At 34.4% G+C, this 21242-nt stretch overlaps 1 protein-coding gene across 9 annotated transcripts in view; it reads left to right on the top strand.

Annotated features, from left to right (window-relative positions):
* The window catches only part of hth (Meis homeobox homothorax), a 1486930-nt gene that overhangs the window by 1453387 nt on the left and 12301 nt on the right, over positions 1-21242 (top strand). For 5 of the 9 annotated variants that reach the window (XM_069816535.1, XM_069816533.1, XM_069816531.1 and 2 more), the window contains exon 13: positions 12320-12514. In XM_069816535.1, coding sequence (XP_069672636.1) covers positions 12320-12477 — 158 coding nt within the window. In that variant the 3' untranslated portion in view covers positions 12478-12514. The remainder of the gene's footprint in view (positions 1-12319; positions 12515-21242) is intronic. The other 4 variants (XM_069816539.1, XM_069816537.1, XM_069816538.1 and 1 more) reach the window with 1 other exon arrangement.

The following is a 21242-nucleotide window of genomic DNA, read 5'->3' as shown; positions in this document are numbered from 1 at the left end:
TTACGGAGTAATTAATTAATTCATTCATAGTTTTATCCCCAAGGCCAGGTCTTTCACAGCAAACCCAGCATTCTGCAATATTCCCTTTTTCCGCATACCTCTTTGTCTTCGCATACGAACCATATATATATATATATATATATATATATATCTTAATGTCTATCATCAGGTATCTTCTTCTGCCCCGAACTTTTCTCCCGTTCACCATTCCTTCCAGTGCATCCTTCAGTAGGCAGTTTCTTCTTAGCAAATGTCCCAGTCAATTTTCTTCCCTCTTCCTAATCAGTTTCAACATTGTTCTTTCTGTCCACCTCTGTGGAGTAACGGTCAGCGCGTTTAGCCGCGAAACCACGTGGCCCGGGTTCGATTCCCGATCCGGGAAAGTTACCTGGTTGAGGTTTATTCCGGAGTTTTCCCTCAACCTAATATATGAGCAAATGTGTTGGACTCCGGACTCGTTTCACCGGCATTATCACCTTCATCTCATTCAGACGCTAAATAACCTGAGATGTTGATAAAGCGTCGTAAAATAACCTACTAAAATAAAATAAATTGTTCTTTCTTCATCTACTCATTCCAACACAGCTTCATTTCTTATTCTGTCTGTCCATTTAACACGCTCCATTCTTCTCCATATCCACATTTCAAATGCTTCTAGTCGTTTCTCTTTAGCCTATTTTGTTATAATTTCCATTTTTCTGCCCCATAGAATGCCACACTCCACACAAAGCAATCCAATATTCTCTTCCTTAGTTCTTTTTACCATAGGTGCGCAGAAGATGCTCCTTTTTCTATTAAAAGCTTCCTTTCCCATTGCCATCCTCCTTTTGACTTCCTAGCAGCAGCTCATGTTATATTTATAGTACACGCCAAGTATTTGAAGCTGTCCGTCCACTTGCTCCACAACGTCATTTCTAATGTTCATGTTTACCGTCTTTTTTTTCTTTTTTTATAATCGTGGTCTTCGTCTTGTTTGCATTTACCTTCATCTCGTACTGCTCACTGTCATTTAGCTCAGGTAGTATATCCTTTAGCATCATCTCTTCTTTTGCTAACTATACCACATCATCAGCAAATAATCTTGATATAATATACTAGACTACAATGTAATATAAGCTACATATAGATATAGGGTGTAAAAATATAAACTGCCAGAACAATACTGGTTGTAGTGCATAAATAACCGAAGAAAAATGTCAAATGTTGTTTTTCTGTAATTGTCATGGTTTCCTCCGGAAAAAAAAGTATTTTGTGAGTCTAACTTTTTTTGAAAAGAGAATAGACAACCGTTATTAAGGCTACTAAAGCAGTCCTTTGTTACTTTATTGTGCTGGATGTTGGGTGCAAGGTAATTGGCGATGACGTTTACGTTCAGTCAAATAATTTAAGGGGTTAGGTACAGCTTAGAGCAGTAAATTTTTGGAAATATTCAACATTTTTTCCTCCTTTACTATATCTTGTAAAATAATGAAAATTGGTATGTGTAAAACACTGTGCTTCTGCTATATGAAAAAAAATATTTTTACGATTTAAAGTATATATATATACACACATTTTTTTTTTTTTCAAAATTCAAAATGTGCAGTTCACTGTGTAGTGATGAAGCGTTTCCCTCATAACTCATAAACTTGTTAACTTTTTCATCTTTTCTCTCTCTTTTATTTTATTGCTGAAACTCATGTTTACAATATCATGCTCTTTCAACTACATTCCTTAATAAATAATATTTTTTTTTATTTTGCACTGGAATAAAATACTGATATTTCAACATTTTTTTAAAATAAATTTATTTTTTATCAGACAATCTATCAAAGGTAGAGAAGTGATCTTGCATCATATTGTAGATATGACATGCATAAATACACACAAGAAATTTAATCACAGAATGTTGGATAGTTTTTGAGTTATGTGGGAAACGCTTCATCACTGCACAGTGAGCTGAATTTTGCAGAAAAAAAAATGTAAATAATTTTCTTTAATTCGTATAAATGTATATATTTTTTCTCATATAGCAGAATGACGGTGTTTTACACATACTAATTTTCATTATTGTACAAAATACAGTAATGGAGGAAAGAAGTGTTGAATATTTCCAAAATTTACTGCTGTAAGCTGTACCTAACTCCTTTACCACTATCAATATTAAAACATGGCATTTTACACATTAAAAATTCAATTATGAGATATAATTAAAATTCACTAGATATTTTCTTCAGTAGACCGATATATACTGCCTATGTAAATTTATCAATTTATATCGTTTACTCCCTGTATATATATATATATATATATATATATATATATATGAATTTTCAATATCCTAGGTTATGCGATCTATTATAAATGCGAACAACTGTATAAATAGAATAGTTATGTGAATTTATATTGAATTTTGAAATAGAAATATAAGATTTATAAGAAGGACTAATCCTTTGAAAAGGTGGGAAAGTTGTTGGAGCAACAGTGACAAATATAAATGACACTCGTGAGGAAATGAAACGCAGAATAAATATGGGAAATGAATGCTATTATTCGGTTCAGAAGATTATGTCATCCAGTCTGCTTTCAAAAAAGCTGAAAGTTAGAATTTATAAAACAGTTATATGACCGGTTGTTCTGTATGGTTGTGAAACTTGGACCCTCACTTTCAGAGAGGAACAGAGGTCAAGAGTGTTCGAGAATAAGGTGCTTAGAAAAAATATTTGGGACTAAGATGAAGTTACAAGAGAATGGAGAAAGTTACACAACGCAGGACTGCACCCATTGTATTCTTCACCTGATATAATTAGGAATATTAAGTCCAGACGTTTGAGATGGGCAGGACATGCAGCACGTATGGACGAATCCAAAAATGTATATAGATTATTAGTTGAGAGGCCGGAGGGAAAAAGGCCTTTGGGGAGGTCGAGACGTAGATGGGAGGGTGATATAAAATGGATTTGAGTGAGATGGGATATGATAGTAGGGACTGGCTTAATCATGCTTAGGATAGGGACCGATGGCGGACTTATGTGAGGGCGGCAATGAACCTCCGAGTTCCTTAAGGGGAGATTACGGTATTTTTTAAAACTTTTTACCTATTTGGTGTAAAATATTAATTTTTTGTATGTAGAGAGTTCATGGCTATAACAACTCAATGAAATATAAATGTTTAAAAAAAAAAAATTGGGGGCCAGATTAAAAAAAAAAATGTACCCAATGCAGGATGTTACTAAAATCGATATATCTAAGCCATTTTTAAATATAAATTCAAACAGCTTGTTGCAATTAATTTGTAAAAGTATCCTTTACAAACTGTCTGTAAAAGAATTTTGATATTAGTCCCTACCTTTGTAAAATAAACAATTAAAATTTAATAACACTTTTTTATTTTCTTTTTTGCAAACAGGCAGATATATTTTGAAAATGAAATCAATTAGGAAAATTCTGTTACAGAGAAAAGTTTCCTAATAGTCTAAAGAATGTGTGTTCTAAATTTCATCATGTATCTTTAATAGTTAAGAAATTACATCCATTTTTGTATGGGAATGTAGCAAAAAAATGAAGTTCCGGAAACAACAATCAAAGGGGGGTGTGATTAAAAAAAGCAGAGTGCAGAAAGTTTAAAAATGGCGTCTCAACATCCGATAAGGGCACAAATACCCACAAAATGTTATACAATGTATTTCACACATATCACAGAGTATTTTTAATATATATATTTTTTAATGTACTAATTTTTCACCAAAAACTACCGTCCTCTCCCCTTAAAAGACATTTGTAAGTAAGTGAGTAAGTAAGTAAGTGAGTGAGTAAGTAGTAAGTATGTGTTTTCACTCTCTGATCACAGCAGGGGCGGACGCAGGATTTTTTTTCGGGGAGGGATTTGAGGAGACAGTAAAAATGGAGTAATGAGAAATAAGTTTATATACTCACAATTTGTTTCCGAATCACAAACATTTACAAGTAGGCCTGAGTGGCGTAGTCGGTATAGCCTTCTGTGCTCGAAGTTGCGGGTTCTACCCCAACCCAGCTCGATGGCATTTAAGTGTGTTTAAATGCGACAGGCCTCATATCAGTCGATTTACTGGCATGTAAAAGAAGTCCCGAGGGAAAAAATTCCGGCACACCGGCGACGCTGATATAACCTCGACAATTGCGAGCGTTGTTAAATAAACCATAATTTTTTAATTTTAACATTTACAATGACAGCAATACAAAAACAATGACAGAATGACATTTACAGAAGAAGGCGACGAGGCTTCTTAGACATTTCATCCAGTACTTCATGAGCTTTTACTTCTACATTTTTATGTATATACATCAAGGCCAGTCCATTTAATGTCTGCTCCCATCGTGCTCCTCAAGTAAGTCTTCAAATACCGCAATGTTGAGAACGACCGTTCTGGTGTTGCTGTAGTTAGAGGCAACGTGCAGAAAAATTTCAGCGCCTTGCGAGTGCAGGGAAAAATAATTTCATTGCACCTGTTCAAAGATGATATAAAATCAGTAGGTATTAGGTGAAGATTTTTCTGATCAAGGAAATTTCTTCTCATTATCTTCAATTCATTGAAGAAAGACTCTAGTGATGCATCAACATAATTGAGCCACTGATTTACTACAGCCTCAACAGCAGTTTCTAAATCTTCATCTGATGCTCGCACTATGTTTTTAGGCAGAAAAGTTTGTATGGACTTCAGGATTCTCTTATGATTTAAAAACCTGTCCTTGAGCTGACTTATGAAATAATCTAATAAGAGAAGGAAAATTAAAAGCCTAAAATACTCTTCATGACTCTCTGTCTTGAAGTAAGAATGCTGTGTTTGTCTTCCTGCAGTTCTTGGAATTTAACATTTTAGCAAAGAGAATTTACGTGGAAAACTCTCTAATTCCTATGTACATTCACGAATTAAAATTAATATTATTTTTGTTTCTTGTTTTGTATTTTTCTTAAAATTTCGGGAGGTGATATATCCCCTTAATCCCCCTTGCATCCGCCCCTGGATCACAGTACTTGATTTCGAGAGAATATTAACACAGTTTTAGAGATCCTCATTTCCACAGAACGCCGCACACAGTATCTATCGTCTTCATTAGACGCTGTAGTGATTTTTACAATCTTCAGGTTAATCAGCCGCTCTATCAAGTCGGACGTAGCGCGGGCAATCTTTACATGACCAGTACAGTGGTCATGGATGCACGGTAGCATCTATGTGCCTAATCTCACATGGAGACATTAAAACGTACCCCCTCCACCAAGGCCTCCATAACAGAGTTAATTGCTCCATACCTTTTATGCTCCTTGGTGTGGGAAGAAGGGAGGGGGACAGTGCAGATAAGACTGCCGCGAGACCCATTACCCACAATCCCCTTCGTCCGGAGCGCAGCGAGATGAGTTGGAGGGTGGCCGTGATATTGGTGGATGGCTCGGGGTATTTGGTCTTGTTAGTTTGTTTGCTTGCTACTCAGTCTGCGTTGCTGAACATTGAGAATTTTCCGAGTTTCCACCGGGATAAAAAAAAAAAGGAATGGCAATTTTAGTGTCGTTTTATATTATTTGCGGTAATAGCAATTTCGTGAAGCGCTATCAACAGGCGTTTTATTGTGGCATTATCAGCTTCATCGCCGTTGTTATTGCTGTTGGTCAAAAAAATAAACTTCACAAGCGCGGTGCGTCAACGCGCCTATCAAATCTCTGGAATTTGATTTCATTTTGAACACGAACACGCGGAACACGAATAAGTAAATCGATTATTGCGTAGGGCGAATTTTCGCTCGAAGTTCACGAATCTGTAGCAGAAACCCGGTCATAATATTGTCGTCATTTGGCCATATTGTCTTTATTTCGCATTAAAATGCAGCGAAAGAACATTTGAGGTCAAAAAATATTCTCGAATTACTTACAAAATGGCTTTCATTGACCAGTCTACAGAAAACAGAGCAGAATCCTGTATGTAGTTTAAGGCTATTGTGCTATTGATTGTGTGCGCCGATGATTTAGTCATAATTCAAAATAATTATGATGATGATTTGCAATATTCTTTACACCACTTAAACAATGTTTGTATGTATGTATGTATTTATTCACACTGCAATGGGTATATACCCGGTGGCAATGGTAACTAATTACACTCAATAATGACAATAATAAACTTATTAATTAAAAATACAATTAATAATAATAATACTAATAATTAATACTAACAATAATAATAATAATAATAATAATAATAATAATACTAATAACAACAACAACAATAGGGAATATACTAAATTAAATGAAACGATCACTTAAAATAACATTTGAAATAAATCTAATTTGTATCTTAAACCTAAGATCGAACTAAAACCCACGAGTATGATATGTTCATATCCGCACAAGTACCTTTGAACATTACACTCATTACGCTGCCAACTCACACACTGCACTGGAACTACGACACATTTCACTGATTCTATCCTGATTTCACTAACACTTCAAAACATTTCACTGTTCAAATACTTTGCATTGTCACTATAACTATAAAGCTTCACTGACAGGAACACGTTTCACTTACACAACACACTTCACTGACACAACATACTTCTTCACTGATACAACACACTTCATTGACACAACATAATTCTTCACTGATACAACACTTCAATAACAACATATCATTTACACCCTTTAAATACTGTGTATAATTACCGTCTATTAGTAAGGTCCTTAAGCCTATTTTTAAATACATTTTTGGTTGTTGGTAAAGCCTTTAGTAAGTCTGCAGGTAAAGCATTCCAGTCTCTGATAGTACGATTGAGAAAAGAAAACTTTCCAGTGTCCGTCCTCTGCCTTCTTTCCCTCAATTTATATGAGTGGTCGTTCCTTGAAGAGTAATTTGGCGGCTGCAACCTATTTTTTATTTCTCTCCAGGCAGGCTCACCTCTGTATGTTTTGAACAGTGCGCATAATCGAATTCGCGTTCTCCTGTCCGTGAGTATGTCCCATTTTAATGGTGAATTTTTCCGACAACACTTAAGAGCCCGTTTTTTAATCTTTTCCAGTGTCTTAATATGTTCTAATCTGTAATCTGAATAATAATAATCCGTGGCGCTACAGCCCGTGAAGGGCCTAGACCGACTAGCCGGCTGCTGACCTCACGCCCACATGCCGAAGCAGAGGTGGACGATCATCCAACCAGAATGGAGGTAGCGTGTGGTTAGCACGATGATCCCCCCAGCCGTTATAGCTGGCAATCGCAACCGGATTTCGCTACCTATCGTAGCTCCCCAAGTGCATCACGATGCTGGGTGGGTACCGGTCCCATACACTGGCCGAAATTTCATGAGAAAATTTCTTCCCCAATGAGGACTCGAACCAGCGCGCATTCCGTAATACGAGTCCTAGGCAGGATGCCTTAGACCGCGACGCCACGGCGCGGGACTTGTTCTGAATACTATTTTAAAATATCAAAAAATAAACCAAAGTCATGGATGGCATTCTGGGAGAAATCAGCCGTTAGATAATAATTTTAGAAGACTACTTCACTTTTACTACGTCATACTACTTTTGACCAATAAAAAAGTGTTTCAACCAATCATGGCTGCTTATTCTACAATGTTTGTCACCTCCCTAGCATTTGTTTTTATCACATCCCTAGCATTTGTTTGTTTTTATCATCTCCCTAGCATTTTTTCTTTGTTTGCCAACATTATACTTGCAATAATTGTACCTTTTAAAATGATTCCTGCTTATTTCATAATCTTTAATTAAAACTTTTCTTGTTTATATTGTTTAGATTATGTTATATCTTCTGTTGTGTGAGATTACAGATATTTATTTATTTGTTTATTTATTCATTTATTTATTTATTTATTTATTCTGGTGTAGTTAAGGCCATCACGCCTTCTCTTTCACAACATCAGAAATATAAATACAATAATAGAAATAAAAAGAAAAAAAAACACTATAAACAAAGTAAAGCCACACAAAAATATACACAGGTTGCAGTCACATATCAGAGATTGTTTACTATATATTGATAATTGAAGTGGAATGCAACTGTTTTAATAAAATGAAACTGAATCAACAAAGCCTTCTTGACTAGTAATACCATAGAGTTCAATATTGTATAAGTTGGCACAACTGGTAACAAGAGAACAGCAGATCATAAAATACTACTTCCATCTAGCGGAATATTTGTAACGATGAGATAGTACAATAATAAATTTTCAAGACAGTTTAGTACATATTTTATAAGTCAATAATTAGAGTACTTTATTTCTTCTAATCTTTATATACGGTCTTCTAATCGTGTAATAGTCAATTAAACCCCACTCGAGTTTTGATTTTCTCTAGATAAACCTCTAGTGAGGTTACTAGATAATTACTATTACTATAGATAATATTACTACTGTAGTTATTTTTCTTTGCGAATGCGTATGTAATAATAGGAAAAAAAATGAAAGTATTTTTATCCAGAATTTTCGCTAGAGGTGTGTGTATTTTAGAGCGAAACAAATTACTTCGGCGAAAAAAAAAAAAAAAAATTTTTATTAAAAATTTGTATTTCACTATTTTTTAAACATTTGATGCACCGTTTAACTTGTGAACATAACATCCACTCTTCTTATAAGCTAAAAGCTAGAATTGGAAAGACATATTCCAAGAGAGGTTAAGAGATCACCCCTACTTCCAAAGCCGGTCATTGGTACTTGGCAGAGGGGAAGATGGTATACATAATTAGCTGTTTCTCTACACTTATCATGAACAGTGCTACCCTCAGACAAACAGCTGTATCTCCACACCCATTGAAAATTGGACACATTGTTGTATGAACTTTCTTTTACTGAGAGTAGGCCATACTATCACCATCTATGCAGAAATGATACACATGTGTTCTACAGACATGGGCGCTAAAAAATAGGACGGATATTCTGGCATGAGTGTTACAGATCTAGTAAATCGCTTCGTATTCATACACATACACTGGTGGCCATAATTCTGGAAACTTTTTGTTTTTGTACTGAATTATTATAGCATTTGTATTGATTCACAGATTTATACAATTGAAAATGTTTTTCGTGACTGACCCGTTAATTATGAGGCTATAATAAAGGTATTATATTAAATCCTAAATATTTTAATAATAAATAATTACCAAGTGGAAATTATGTTCTTGTCGTTTAATATCTAAATATTAATTTCAGTTTTCATTATAATTTCCCATTATTTATTGTAATAATAATTAGTCCATTGTCGAGTTTAAGATTATTGTATCTCTTTAGAAGATTTCCTTCGATCTTTCAGTGCTAATCGACAAATCTGCCTCACATTTCTTGGATTTACTTTAGGTTTTCTACTAGTCCTAAGTGTTGTTTTACGAGATTTTGTGGATTTGTACTTCTGCCATACCTTCTGGACGCCAGACACTGTAGTACCATTACCAAGTTTTCTTGCAATTTTCTTGATTGTGTAGCCTTCTTCTCGAAGTGTGACTGCCCTAGAAGCTGTTCAGTCCTTTCGTGGATCCATTGTGATAAAATGATCAATAAAGTTTGTTGTAAAGCAATCAGGTGTTCACCTAACGAAATCTTAAGTCAGACAACTGGTAGAAACACACTAATAATGTCCACATTTTATGCTAACATTACTCAACAATGCTTCTATCGATCAACAATAATCTTAAAATCAACACTGGACTAGTTTTTATTGCAGTAAATAATGGGAAATTATAATGAAATCTGAAATTAATATTTAGATCTTAAACGACAAGAACATAATTTCCCACATAGTATTGATTATTTATTGTTAAAATATTCAGGATTTAATATAATACCTTTATTATAACCCCATAATTAACGAATCAGTCACGAGTAACATTTTGAATTGTATAAAGCTGTGAATCGATGCAGATGTTTTAATAATTCAGTACAAAAACAAAACGTTTCCAGAATTATGGCCACCAGTGTAGTCAAGATACCCAAAATGAGGCGCAGGTAAATAATATTATATAAGGTAAACTTTCAGACGAGTATTTAACAAGCTTGTAAACTGTTAACTACGTGTACATGTCCGCCATTTATAATTCCACTCACATTTTTATTAATCCTTAAATTGACAAATTATGCTGTAGTATTGTAATACAGTATTTTAATTTAGCCTATGCTATAATTTTAATGAAAATAGTAACAAAAATAAATAGGTAGGAAAATTAAATTTAAGCAAGATTGCAGACAACTTTAATATTATACTACAAATATATGGACATTGCGTTAAATGTTTTCTTTACGGTCCGACTCGGTTTAACAAATTAATGTGAGAAATAGAGTTTCCTATTTTAAGGGTCAGTATATCCATGCAATCCAGTGACATCAAAAACTTTTTCCTTACATTTTTTGGTACTTTGTTTTTTGACTATATCATTCAGGCTTTGCTTAATAATGTATAGTTGCTATGGTAATATTTTACACTACATAGATACAATCAGGACATAGTTAAAAAAGCATGGAAAAAGTTTTTGATGTCACTTTACTATGTTGAAGTAGGTCTTTTAATACTGTTGATATATTATGCTAGAAATAAGAACATAGGAATTTTCATATTTAATTTTATGAAAAAATTGTTCATATTTCTTGTGAAGTTCACCATGTTTAAGTAAATTTAAAAAATAAATTATTTTCTTTTATTTTTGTTGCAATCATAAGTTTTTATTTTTTACTTTATTTTATTGTTGCACAACAACGGCAGTGAAAGAGGTTATTTCTCTGGATGGAAATTGGTGCAGGACATAGTGTTTCAAGTCACCCAATTTTGGACTACGGTTTACTACCCATTAATGTATCAGATCGTTCAGAGTGTATTGTTTTAGGATCTGTATTACATAAGGTTGTTTCTGATTGAAATGTATGGAGATATTTTTTTGCTTAAATACGTCACGTGATTGGTTGGAAGGAATACACACTTAGTTAACTGAGTGGTGTTTACATAACTTTGTGAAGTGTGCGTCATGCGAAAAAAAGTAACATTGTAAAAGTCCTTTGCAGAACTAAAATTTACATCAAATTTCTGCACATTTAAAGGACAATACTAAAATTCTTTTAATCATTTATTATCATAATGCACTGATCTCTTAAATTGGTTGAGTATATTTGGAATTAAATCAATGGCTTTCCCAAAACACGCTATGAAATTAATATTTAAGGAGAAAAATTCGCCCCGGCGCCGGGGATCGAACCCGGGTCCTTGGTTCTACGTACCAAGTGCTCTGACCACTGAGCTACGCCGAATTCAATTCACAGCACCGGATCGAATCTTTCTCCTTCAATGTTTCCCTTTGTGGCCTGACTCCAAGTTAGGCATATATATGTTGACGTATATGTCTAGTGTCAACTGCCATTATACTAGGAACGCACTCAGTTGAGTGACTTATTAGGCCGGGATTCCGCAGTTATGATGCACTGCTAGGTATGAGAATATTATGAATTTATTAATTTGTCCTACAGAATAATCTCTGTAATATTGACAATTAATATTACAATATTATCAATTGCACAGTAGACATAAGACAAATTGTATTGTATAATTATAATTTCAATTCAGGAATCCGCCCTTGAGCACGAGTTCTACTCTTTCACGGGCGAGCTAAAGTTTTTCTGTATATATTATATTTTATGTTACAATTATTAGCAAAATAATAAATAAATAAATAAATAAATATTAAGGAGAAAAATTCGCTCCGGCGTAGCTCAGTGATCAGAGCGCTTGGTACGTAGAACCAAGGACCCGGGTTCGATCCCCGGCGCCGGAGCGAATTTTTCTCCTTAAATATTAATTGTCAATATTACAGAGGTTATTCTGTAGGACAAATTAATAAATCCATAATATACGCTATGAAATGTTTCATATAAAACATTTTTTTATCTCGGGAAGAAAGGAAAAACGAGTAAAAGTGCATTAATCTTTCTGTTTGAAATATCTTAAAGAATAACCCCCTGAAATTAATTTTATTGCTTACGGTACACTCTATATAACAGAATGAACTATAGCCGTAACACAAACTCACGACTTTTTACAACGGTCTGCAATGCATTGTTTTTGTTGCTGGTGAGACTGAAATAATATGGTAATATCCAATAGTTTTGAAGGGAGTGGCGTGAAAAATTAGGGATGTTTTATTCGGGGTTACGCTAGAAATAAGGACATCTCTACAAATTTGTAACTGAAGATGGCAATAAAAAATATGAAACGTGATTTCCATCCAGAGAGATATTCTTCCCCTGCCGGCGATTGGTGGCATTATAAGTTGCGTGTGGACCCCTCGCGGGGGTAGGACAGGGATGTGACCCCAGTGACCTTTAGTGTTCTCCCCGCATGCAGGTCCTAGTGGTGCGTACAGTCCGGACGGCGCCTCCATGGGCTACATGATGGACGGGCAGGCACAAATGATGCACCGGCCACCGGGAGACCCCAGCTTCCACAATGAGTACCACTACCCGCAGTACTACGGCCACCTGTAGTACCACCCGTCCCCCGCCGGGCCATCACCACCAACAGGTGAGACAATTGACTACGCACTCTGCGTGCACTTGCTGTGCTGTCTGCTTCTTTAACGCACAGCCCAGTTGTCACTGCTTTAGTTTATGAACCAGCCATAGTCGAGTCATTTAGTGTACGTAATATCGACTTTTCATTAATGAAATTGTATTTCTTTTCTTTATAAACATAATATGAGGCGCTCAGCGCATAATCGGCCCAACTCACAAAATTATTCCTTTTTGTCGATAGTGTTTTTTCTCGTCGTTACAGCAAACGGCCGCCACGATTAAAAGCTGATTTTACTGAATTCAGAGTTGCCAACCTACATAAGTATGTTGAAATATAAATAATTGCTCTAGTGTTGGAATGAAAACTACTGTCTTCTATGTATACTACAATGCATGTAAAATTCATAAAGGAAAGGCAGTGTTGTTTAATATACATTATACGAAACAAATCTCTGCATTTGATATGTACTTAACTTTATTTAAACAATTCAAACTTCACTTAATAAAAATAAGTAAAAATTATTCTAACTCAACACGAAATATTACAAGTGCCTGAATGATTTTTACTCATTCCTATTGAAGTTGATGGTGAAGTTTGTACGTTGGCCAGACTGCTAACATCAGTCAGCTGTTCATAGTGTAACGTACGTACTCTATATTAAACAATTCAAACTTCACTTAACAAAAGAAATAAAAATTATTCCAATTGAACACGAAATATTACATATATCTGAATCATTTTTACTCATTCACATTGAAGCTGTTGGTGAAGTTTGTACGTTGGCCAGACTGCTAATATCAGTCAGCTGTTCATAGTGTAACGTACTTACTGTATATTAAACAATTCAAACTTCACTTAACAAAAGAAATAAAAATTATTCCAATTGAACACGAAATATTACATGTATCTGAATCATTTTTACTCATTCACATTGAAGCTGGTGGTGAAGTTTGTACGTTGGCCAGACTGCTAATATCAGTCAGCTGTTCATAGTGTAACGTACGTACTGTATATTAAACAATTCAAACTTCACTTAAAAATGAAATAAAAATTATTCCAATTGAACACGAAATATTACATGTATCTGAATCATGTTTACTCATTCACATTGAAGTTGATAGTGAAGTTTGTACGTTGGCCAGACTGCTAACATCAGTCAAGTGTTCATAGTGTAACGTACGTACTGTGTATTAAACAATTCAAACTTCACTTAACAAAAAGAAATAAAAAATTATTCCATTTGAACACAAAGTATTACAAGTTCCTGAATCATTTTTACTCATTCACATTGAAGTTGATGGTGAAGTTTGTACGTTGGCCAGACTGCTAACATCAGTAATCTGTTCATAGTGTAATGTACGTACTCTATATTAAACAATTCAAACTTCACTTAACAAAGAGAAATAATAATTATTCCAATTGAACGCGAAATATTATAAGTACTTGATTCATTTTTACTCATTCACATTGAAGTTGATGGTGAAGTTTGTACGTTGGCCAGACTGCTAACATCAGTCAACTGTTCATAGTGTAATGTACGTACTCTATATTAAACAATTCAAACTTCACTTAACAAAAGAAATAAAAATTATTCCAATTGAACACGAAATATTACATGTATCTGAATCATGTTTACTCATTCACATTGAAGTTGATGGTGAAGTTTGTACGTTGGCCAGACTGCGGATATCAGTCAAGTGTTCATAGTGTAACGTACGTACTGTGTATTAAACAATTCAAACTTCACTTAACAAAAATAAATACAAAATTATTCCATTTGAACACAAAATATTACAAGTTCCTGAATCATTTTTACTCATTCACATTGAAGTTGATGGTGAAGTTTGTACGTTGGCCAGACTGCTAACATCAGTCAGCTGTTCCTAGTGTAACGTACGTACTGTATATTAAACAATTGAACACGAAATATTACAAGTACCTGAATCATTTTTACTCATTCATATTGAAGTTGATGGTAAAGTTTGTACGTTGGCCAGACTGCTAACATCAGTCAGCTGTTCCTAGTGTAACGTACGTACTCTATATTAAACAATTCCATCTTCACTTAACAAACAGAAACAATTATTCCAATTGAACACGAAATATTATAAGTACTTGAATCATTTTTACTCATTCATATTGAAGTTGATGGTAAAGTTTGTACGTTGGCCAGACTGCTAACATCAGTCAGCTGTTCCTAGTGTAACGTACGTACTCTATGTTAAACAATTCTATCTTCACTTAACAAACAGAAATAATTATTCCAATTGAACGCGAAATATCACAAGAACCTGAATCATTTTTACTCATTGAAATTGAAGTTGATGATGAAGTATATACATTGGCCAGACTGCTAACATCAGCCAGCTGCTCATAGTGTAACGTAGGTACTGTATATTCAGATTTAAAATATATATGTATATATATATATATATATATTATTATTTTCAAAATATACTATCGTGCAAAAAATACTTTACAATTTACGTTTGTAAAGTGCATTACAAAATCTCGGAAATTAAAAAACTCGGTCTACCCGTTTTTGAAACTTTTCCTCAATTTTGCAAAAGCACTTTCCAATCTTCTATCGTAATATCACAGTCTAGTATATACAGTCACGAAGCTCAATACGTAGCAAATATGCATCTATAGATAGTTGCTAACCACTAGGATCGCTAATATCGCCTCATTACAGACAATGCGAAATAGTACCGGCACAGTCTATTGTTCCTAGCATCCTCACAACTCAAGCTTCGTAACTGTATATACTAGACTGTGGTATTATACTATTCCTCTTTACCTCTTTGTAACAGGCGCGAAATGCGGTACACAAACGAAAATTACTCTGAAATCTCATGGAAAAACTGGGAATGATATTTAGGCCGATTTACACTTTGAAGAGAATAATATGAGGAACCCTTTAAAATATTAAAATCAATATGCAAAGTTTGAGTGTTGGGCCATTTGTATGTTGAGCGCCTCAAATCTAGGCATGTGATTTTCTGGTGATTATTTTATCATGATTACATTAAGATGCATAACGATTTTTTTCTTTACTAATAAGTCTACTTCCAATCACAGTTTACACAAAACATTTAGAAAAGATGTTAAAAAGTACTCTGACCAATCCACAAACCGGGACGAGTTTCATCTGATCCTAAGCAGCAAATCTTGTACCGGTTTACAGCATTTATCTGTTCTGCTCTTGAATATTAAAGGCAGAGAATAATTTCAGCATTTGAACATGTCGATTAGATAAAATGCATTTATAATATATCGAAAATCTTCTCTCACTATCAATTTTTCAGATAGAAAATCACAGCAGTCGAAGATATGTTGAAGCAAAATTGTTGTGATCCTCCTCTGATTCAAGGAGATTGTGAATTGTAACTTGTATGCAAACTCTTTGGTCTCTGCAAAGACTTTTCAGGTCTGTTGTTTACAACTGACACAAAACTTCAGAAGAGAGCCAAATTCAGTTCTTGATTTTAATGTGGAAGGATTTTATCTGTTTGTTTTAGTGAGTATTTCGTGAAGAAAACAAGTTTTGAAGTAATAATTTCATGACTATGAAGCTATTCCATTGAAATTATTACATTTCGCTACATTTCACGGTTATTTGTCATTCATTATCTAGACTACTTTTGTGAGGTTTTGCATGTGTGTGTGTGTGTGTGTGTGTGTGTGTGTGTTTTTTTTGCGAATATAATTAAGTTTTAAAAAAATTCGGGTATTTCGTTAGGCTTAATACGAAAAATTTGCACCCCTAGTAATATCTTATCATTCATAACTTACGAGTTTTGACTATGACAGTAGTAAAAAAAGGTAAAGGTATCCCCGTAATATGCCATGAAGGCACTTGGGGGGCATGGAGGTAGAGCCCCATGCTTTCCATGACCTCGGCACTAGAATGAGGTGGTGTGGTCGGCACCACGCTCCGACCGCCTTTTTACCCCCGGGAAAGACCCGGTACTCAATTTTATAGGAGGCTGAGTGAACCTCGGGGCCGTTCTGAAAGTTTGGCAACGAGAAAAAATCCTGTCACCACCTGGGATCGAACCCCGGACCTTCCAGTCCGTAGCCAGCTGATGACAATAGTAATGTCCCATATTTTGAATCAACGGACTAAATTTAATTTATCAGATTTTTCTATATCTATATTGGTGAACTAGAATTTTATTCCTAATATTTCGTGATAGACAGAATGTGAGCTTATGGATTTATGATTTTGTAATACAAATTATGTCATCATAGGATTCGATCCGGTGCTGTGGATTGAGCCTCGGCATAGCTCAGTGGTAGAGCACTCAGTGCGTAGAAGCGAGGGTCCTGGGTTCTATCTCCGGCGATCTCCGTCATTAACAAACTCTGTACATGTTAGGTGAATATTATGATACAGGGAAAGAATCATTTCAGGTTTTAGTGTCGGAAATTTAGTGTTCCTTCATTTAAATGTAGTTTCCTATATTTTAAAAGATTGCACTGTATGTAATGATTGTCATTAATGTATGGATTTTGTAGTGTAAATTATGCGATAATTTTTAATTCTTCAAATTTTTGTTTTCGACATAAATTTGTAGCTGGAATGTTTATTATTAATTATTATTATTATTTATTATTATTATTATTATTATTATTATTATTATTATTATTATTATTATTATTATTATTATTATTGTGTCTGATACTTACTAAAATGATATTGTTATTTTTTAATGGAAATAAGACATTGGCAAGTTACAGAAATTTTTTGTAAGAGAATTCTATAAAATAAGATGTACTGAACATTTTAATTCCAGTTATATTGATATATTGGATGTAGTTCTGTAATATAATTAATCTGCTTAACAAAACTTAAACCTTTGAGTTGTTTCTCTTCGGTATCATTCCCCATTCCATCTGTGTTTGAGCATTTAGCCTACATGGGCCTAGTTAAGTAGTCATTAAAGGACTGTTATCGGTAAAAGATTTATTGTAGTGGTTATGCGACCGATAATATAAGATCGAAGTTAATGGGAGTACGCGAGTTCATTAACTGGTAGTTACTAAAACACGAATATCTTCAATATTGAAATAGACAATTAGATGAAAATTAGACTTTAAAATTAAATACAAATTAAAGTAGACTTTCGCAGTATATTGAACTATAAATCCAACAGATATCAGTTCGATTCTCGGAAAGAAAACGAGAATTATTATTTTTTCACTTTGTCTTAGTCTATGTCACTTGTAAAGGGTGCGTCAGAAAAAACGGATGGATTTCAAACTATCGATACGCAACGAGGAGAGAGATATAGTGAGGGGGACCACGACTGTTGGGTCAGCCATAGAATGCAGTTTCAGTTGAGAACATGGTGTTGGTCTGGTGTACAACGTGCTTTCATCGTAGAGACATTTTTGAAAAATAAAGAGTCTGTGATCGCCACTCAGGACTCATTTCGACATCGGATGTCACGCTAGGATTCCAACTCGGAATACAATTTTGCGGTGGGAGGCTTCATTTCGTATCACAGGTTCAACATTAAAGAAGAAATCACCTGGACTAAATTCTATTGCACTGAGATTGTCCGAGGCTACGGTAAGATCTCGCGCCCTGCGACTTCTTTCTTTGGGACCATTTGAAGGCGTAAGTTTGTAAACATCGATCACATACACTGGACGAACTGAAGACAGCGATTCGTGAAGAAATCGTGGCAATTGCACCAGCTATGACTGTGAAAGTGATGGCGAACATCAGAAAACGCCTCGATGCCTGTATTGAAAGCCAAGGACATCATATGGATAATGTTGTTTTACATAAATAAACTGCATGTATTGGTGAATATGTTGATAACAATAAATTTTTGATTTGATGAATCTTTACAATTTTCTTGCCATGTGAAATCCATCCGTTCTTTCTGACGGACCCTGTATTTCTTCCATGTTGTATTCAGTTACGGCCTTGCGCTTACTACATGACAAAGAGTCTAAAATTTGAGTCTGTTTAATGTTTTCTTATTTGGTTATTTTACGATCCTGTTTCAACTGCTATGGTTATCTAGCGTCTGAGTGAGATGAAAGTGATAATGCCAGCGAGATGAGTCCAGAGTTCAACGCCGAAAGTTACCCAGCATTTGCTCTTAATGGGTTGAGGGAAAACCCCGAAAAAACTCAACCACGTATCTTATCCCAAACAAGATTTGAATCCGGTCCCGCTAGTTTCACAGTCACACGTGCTAACCGTTACTCCACAGTGGTTGATTGTTTAATGTTGTATGTATGTATGTATGTATGACTGTCTATTATTTGATACCTGTTAAGGCTGGTTCACAATAAACCGGAAACGAGAATCGGAACGAAAACGAAAACGGTAAAATTGTTAAAATGTGTACATTTAAACGTGAGCATTCACAATTAACGACAAGTTTGCCGGAGCCCGGGATCGGGAACGGAGAGTTGGCCAAGTTTCAACTTTGGCGTTCACGTTTCCGATCACAGCCCACTAGATTCATTCTATTGCCATCTAAAAGCTATTTTGTCGTCGTATATTTTGTAGCAAGAAGACCGTGACATAACCTATGCATTATTTTGTTCAGTGCTGTGCATCATGGAGCAAGTTTTATTTGATGAAATTCTAATATTGAATGTTGAGGAAAATCCTCACGTTTACGATAGGCGGCGCGCCTCGTATAAAGATGAGAAAATGAATGAGAATACGTGGCTTTCCATAGCTGCATCTTTGAACACCGATCCTAAGTGAATTAGATTTTATTACAGTATTGGTTGTATTAAACACTACATATTCATGCTTAAATTCAATAACTACTGTTGTGTTCATTTCTGTTCTATTACAAATGTTTCTTCTCTAATTATTTTACGTTATGGTAGATTTAAAATAGGTTGTGATAATAAAGATGCATGGGCATATTTGTAGTACCGTACTTAATAAAATGTTTCAGTTGAAATTTCGAAGTTGGTTAACCTCAACAGGACAAAGTATATAAATTTATAAGAAACCTTAATTCCCAAGAAAAAGATAAAGCAAATCTGACAATTATACAAGACATAGAATTAGAAAATTATTATAAGAAATTGTGGACTGATAAAGAAAATGAAGAAGAAACTATAGAAACAAATAAACAATTAACAGAAGTAGATGAACTAGAAATGCAAGAAATGTTAGAAACGATAAAGAAAAGTAGGAATAATAAAGCATGTGGAATAGAAAACATAAATATAGAATTATTAAAAAATGCCCCGAGAAATTTTCAAGAAAGGCTATTAAATTTTTTATAACAAATGTTGGAAACAAAAGACTACGCCAGAAGAATGGAAAATAGGGAAGATAATATCGATATTTAAAAAAGGAGATGAAACAAACCTAGAAAATTATAGGGGAATAAGCTTGCTATGTACAACATATAAAGTATATGCAAAAATGATAAGCCAAAGACTATCAAATATAGTCGACATAATAATATCAGAAGAGCAGACAGGTTTTAGGAAAGGGAGAAGCTGCACAGATAACGTTTTTTACTTTAAAGCAAATAATTGAGAAAAGAAGGGAATTCAACTTAGAACTCATATCCTTTTCATAGATTGTAAGAAGGCTTTTGACAAAGTGTCTAGACCACAATTGTGGAATATACTAAATGAAAAGGGAATCCTACTACATTTGATAGAAGTAATTAAAGATATGTATGGAAAAACAAAAATAAAAATAAATCAAAGAGAACCCATAAGAATAACAGGAGGAGTTAGACAAGGTTGTCCATTATCAACCACTCTTTTTAATATATATCTAGACGACATGATAAGATCATGGAAACAAATAACAACAGGAGGAATTAATTTAGGAAATATGATAATAAAAACGTTAGCCTTCGCAGATGATCAGATTTTAATTGCAAAAACAGAGGACGAAATGCAGACAATGGTATATAAATTAAACGAAATATCAAAAAAATACAACATGGAAATATCACCAGGAAAAACAAAGGCAATGGCTTTCAAGGGCTCTTATCCAGTTCGGACAAAGATAATTTTAGAAAATAAAGCAATAGAACAAGTTTCAAAATTCAATTTCCTAGGTTGCGAAATAACATACACAACAGAAACAGATATAAATAACAAGTTAAACAAGTTTAATTATGTAATAGGAACACTACAAAGAATCTTGAAAAATAAAGCCAGAAAAAGACTCCTTAATAAAATTATATAAGACGATGGCAGTTCCTACAATTACTTATGGATAAGAAACATGGACAATGACGGCACAACATATAGCTAGAATACAAGCTGCTGAAATGAAATTCCCCAGGCCAATAGCAGGATACCAAAGAACAGACAAAAAACACAATACAGAAATAAGACAACTAAACGTAGAGGAACTAAATACAACAATAGTAAAATACAGAACAAGTTGGGAAAACCACCTAACAAGGATGACGGACAATAGAATACCAAGAGCAGCATATAATTACTCACCACGAGGAAAAAGAAACTTAGGAAGACCTAAGAAAAGATGGAGGCAGCAACAATTTGGAGCCGGAACAGGCTAACGGAAGGCCTAAACCGTGATGTAGAAGAAGAAGAAGGTTAACCTGTGTTTATGTTGGCTGCCTTGTACTCATGAGAGAACGCCATTGGTCAATTATACACAAATAACATCAGAATGCGTAATATCGACTTTACATATCGTCATTGACATGCATATCGATATGCATAGTCGTCTACGTTCTCGATTTATTGTGAATCA

The sequence above is a fragment of the Periplaneta americana genome, chromosome 17 (genome assembly GCF_040183065.1).
Source record: "Periplaneta americana isolate PAMFEO1 chromosome 17, P.americana_PAMFEO1_priV1, whole genome shotgun sequence".
Taxonomy (NCBI): Eukaryota; Metazoa; Arthropoda; class Insecta; order Blattodea; family Blattidae; genus Periplaneta; species Periplaneta americana.
This window is presented reverse-complemented; position numbering and strand designations above follow the sequence as displayed.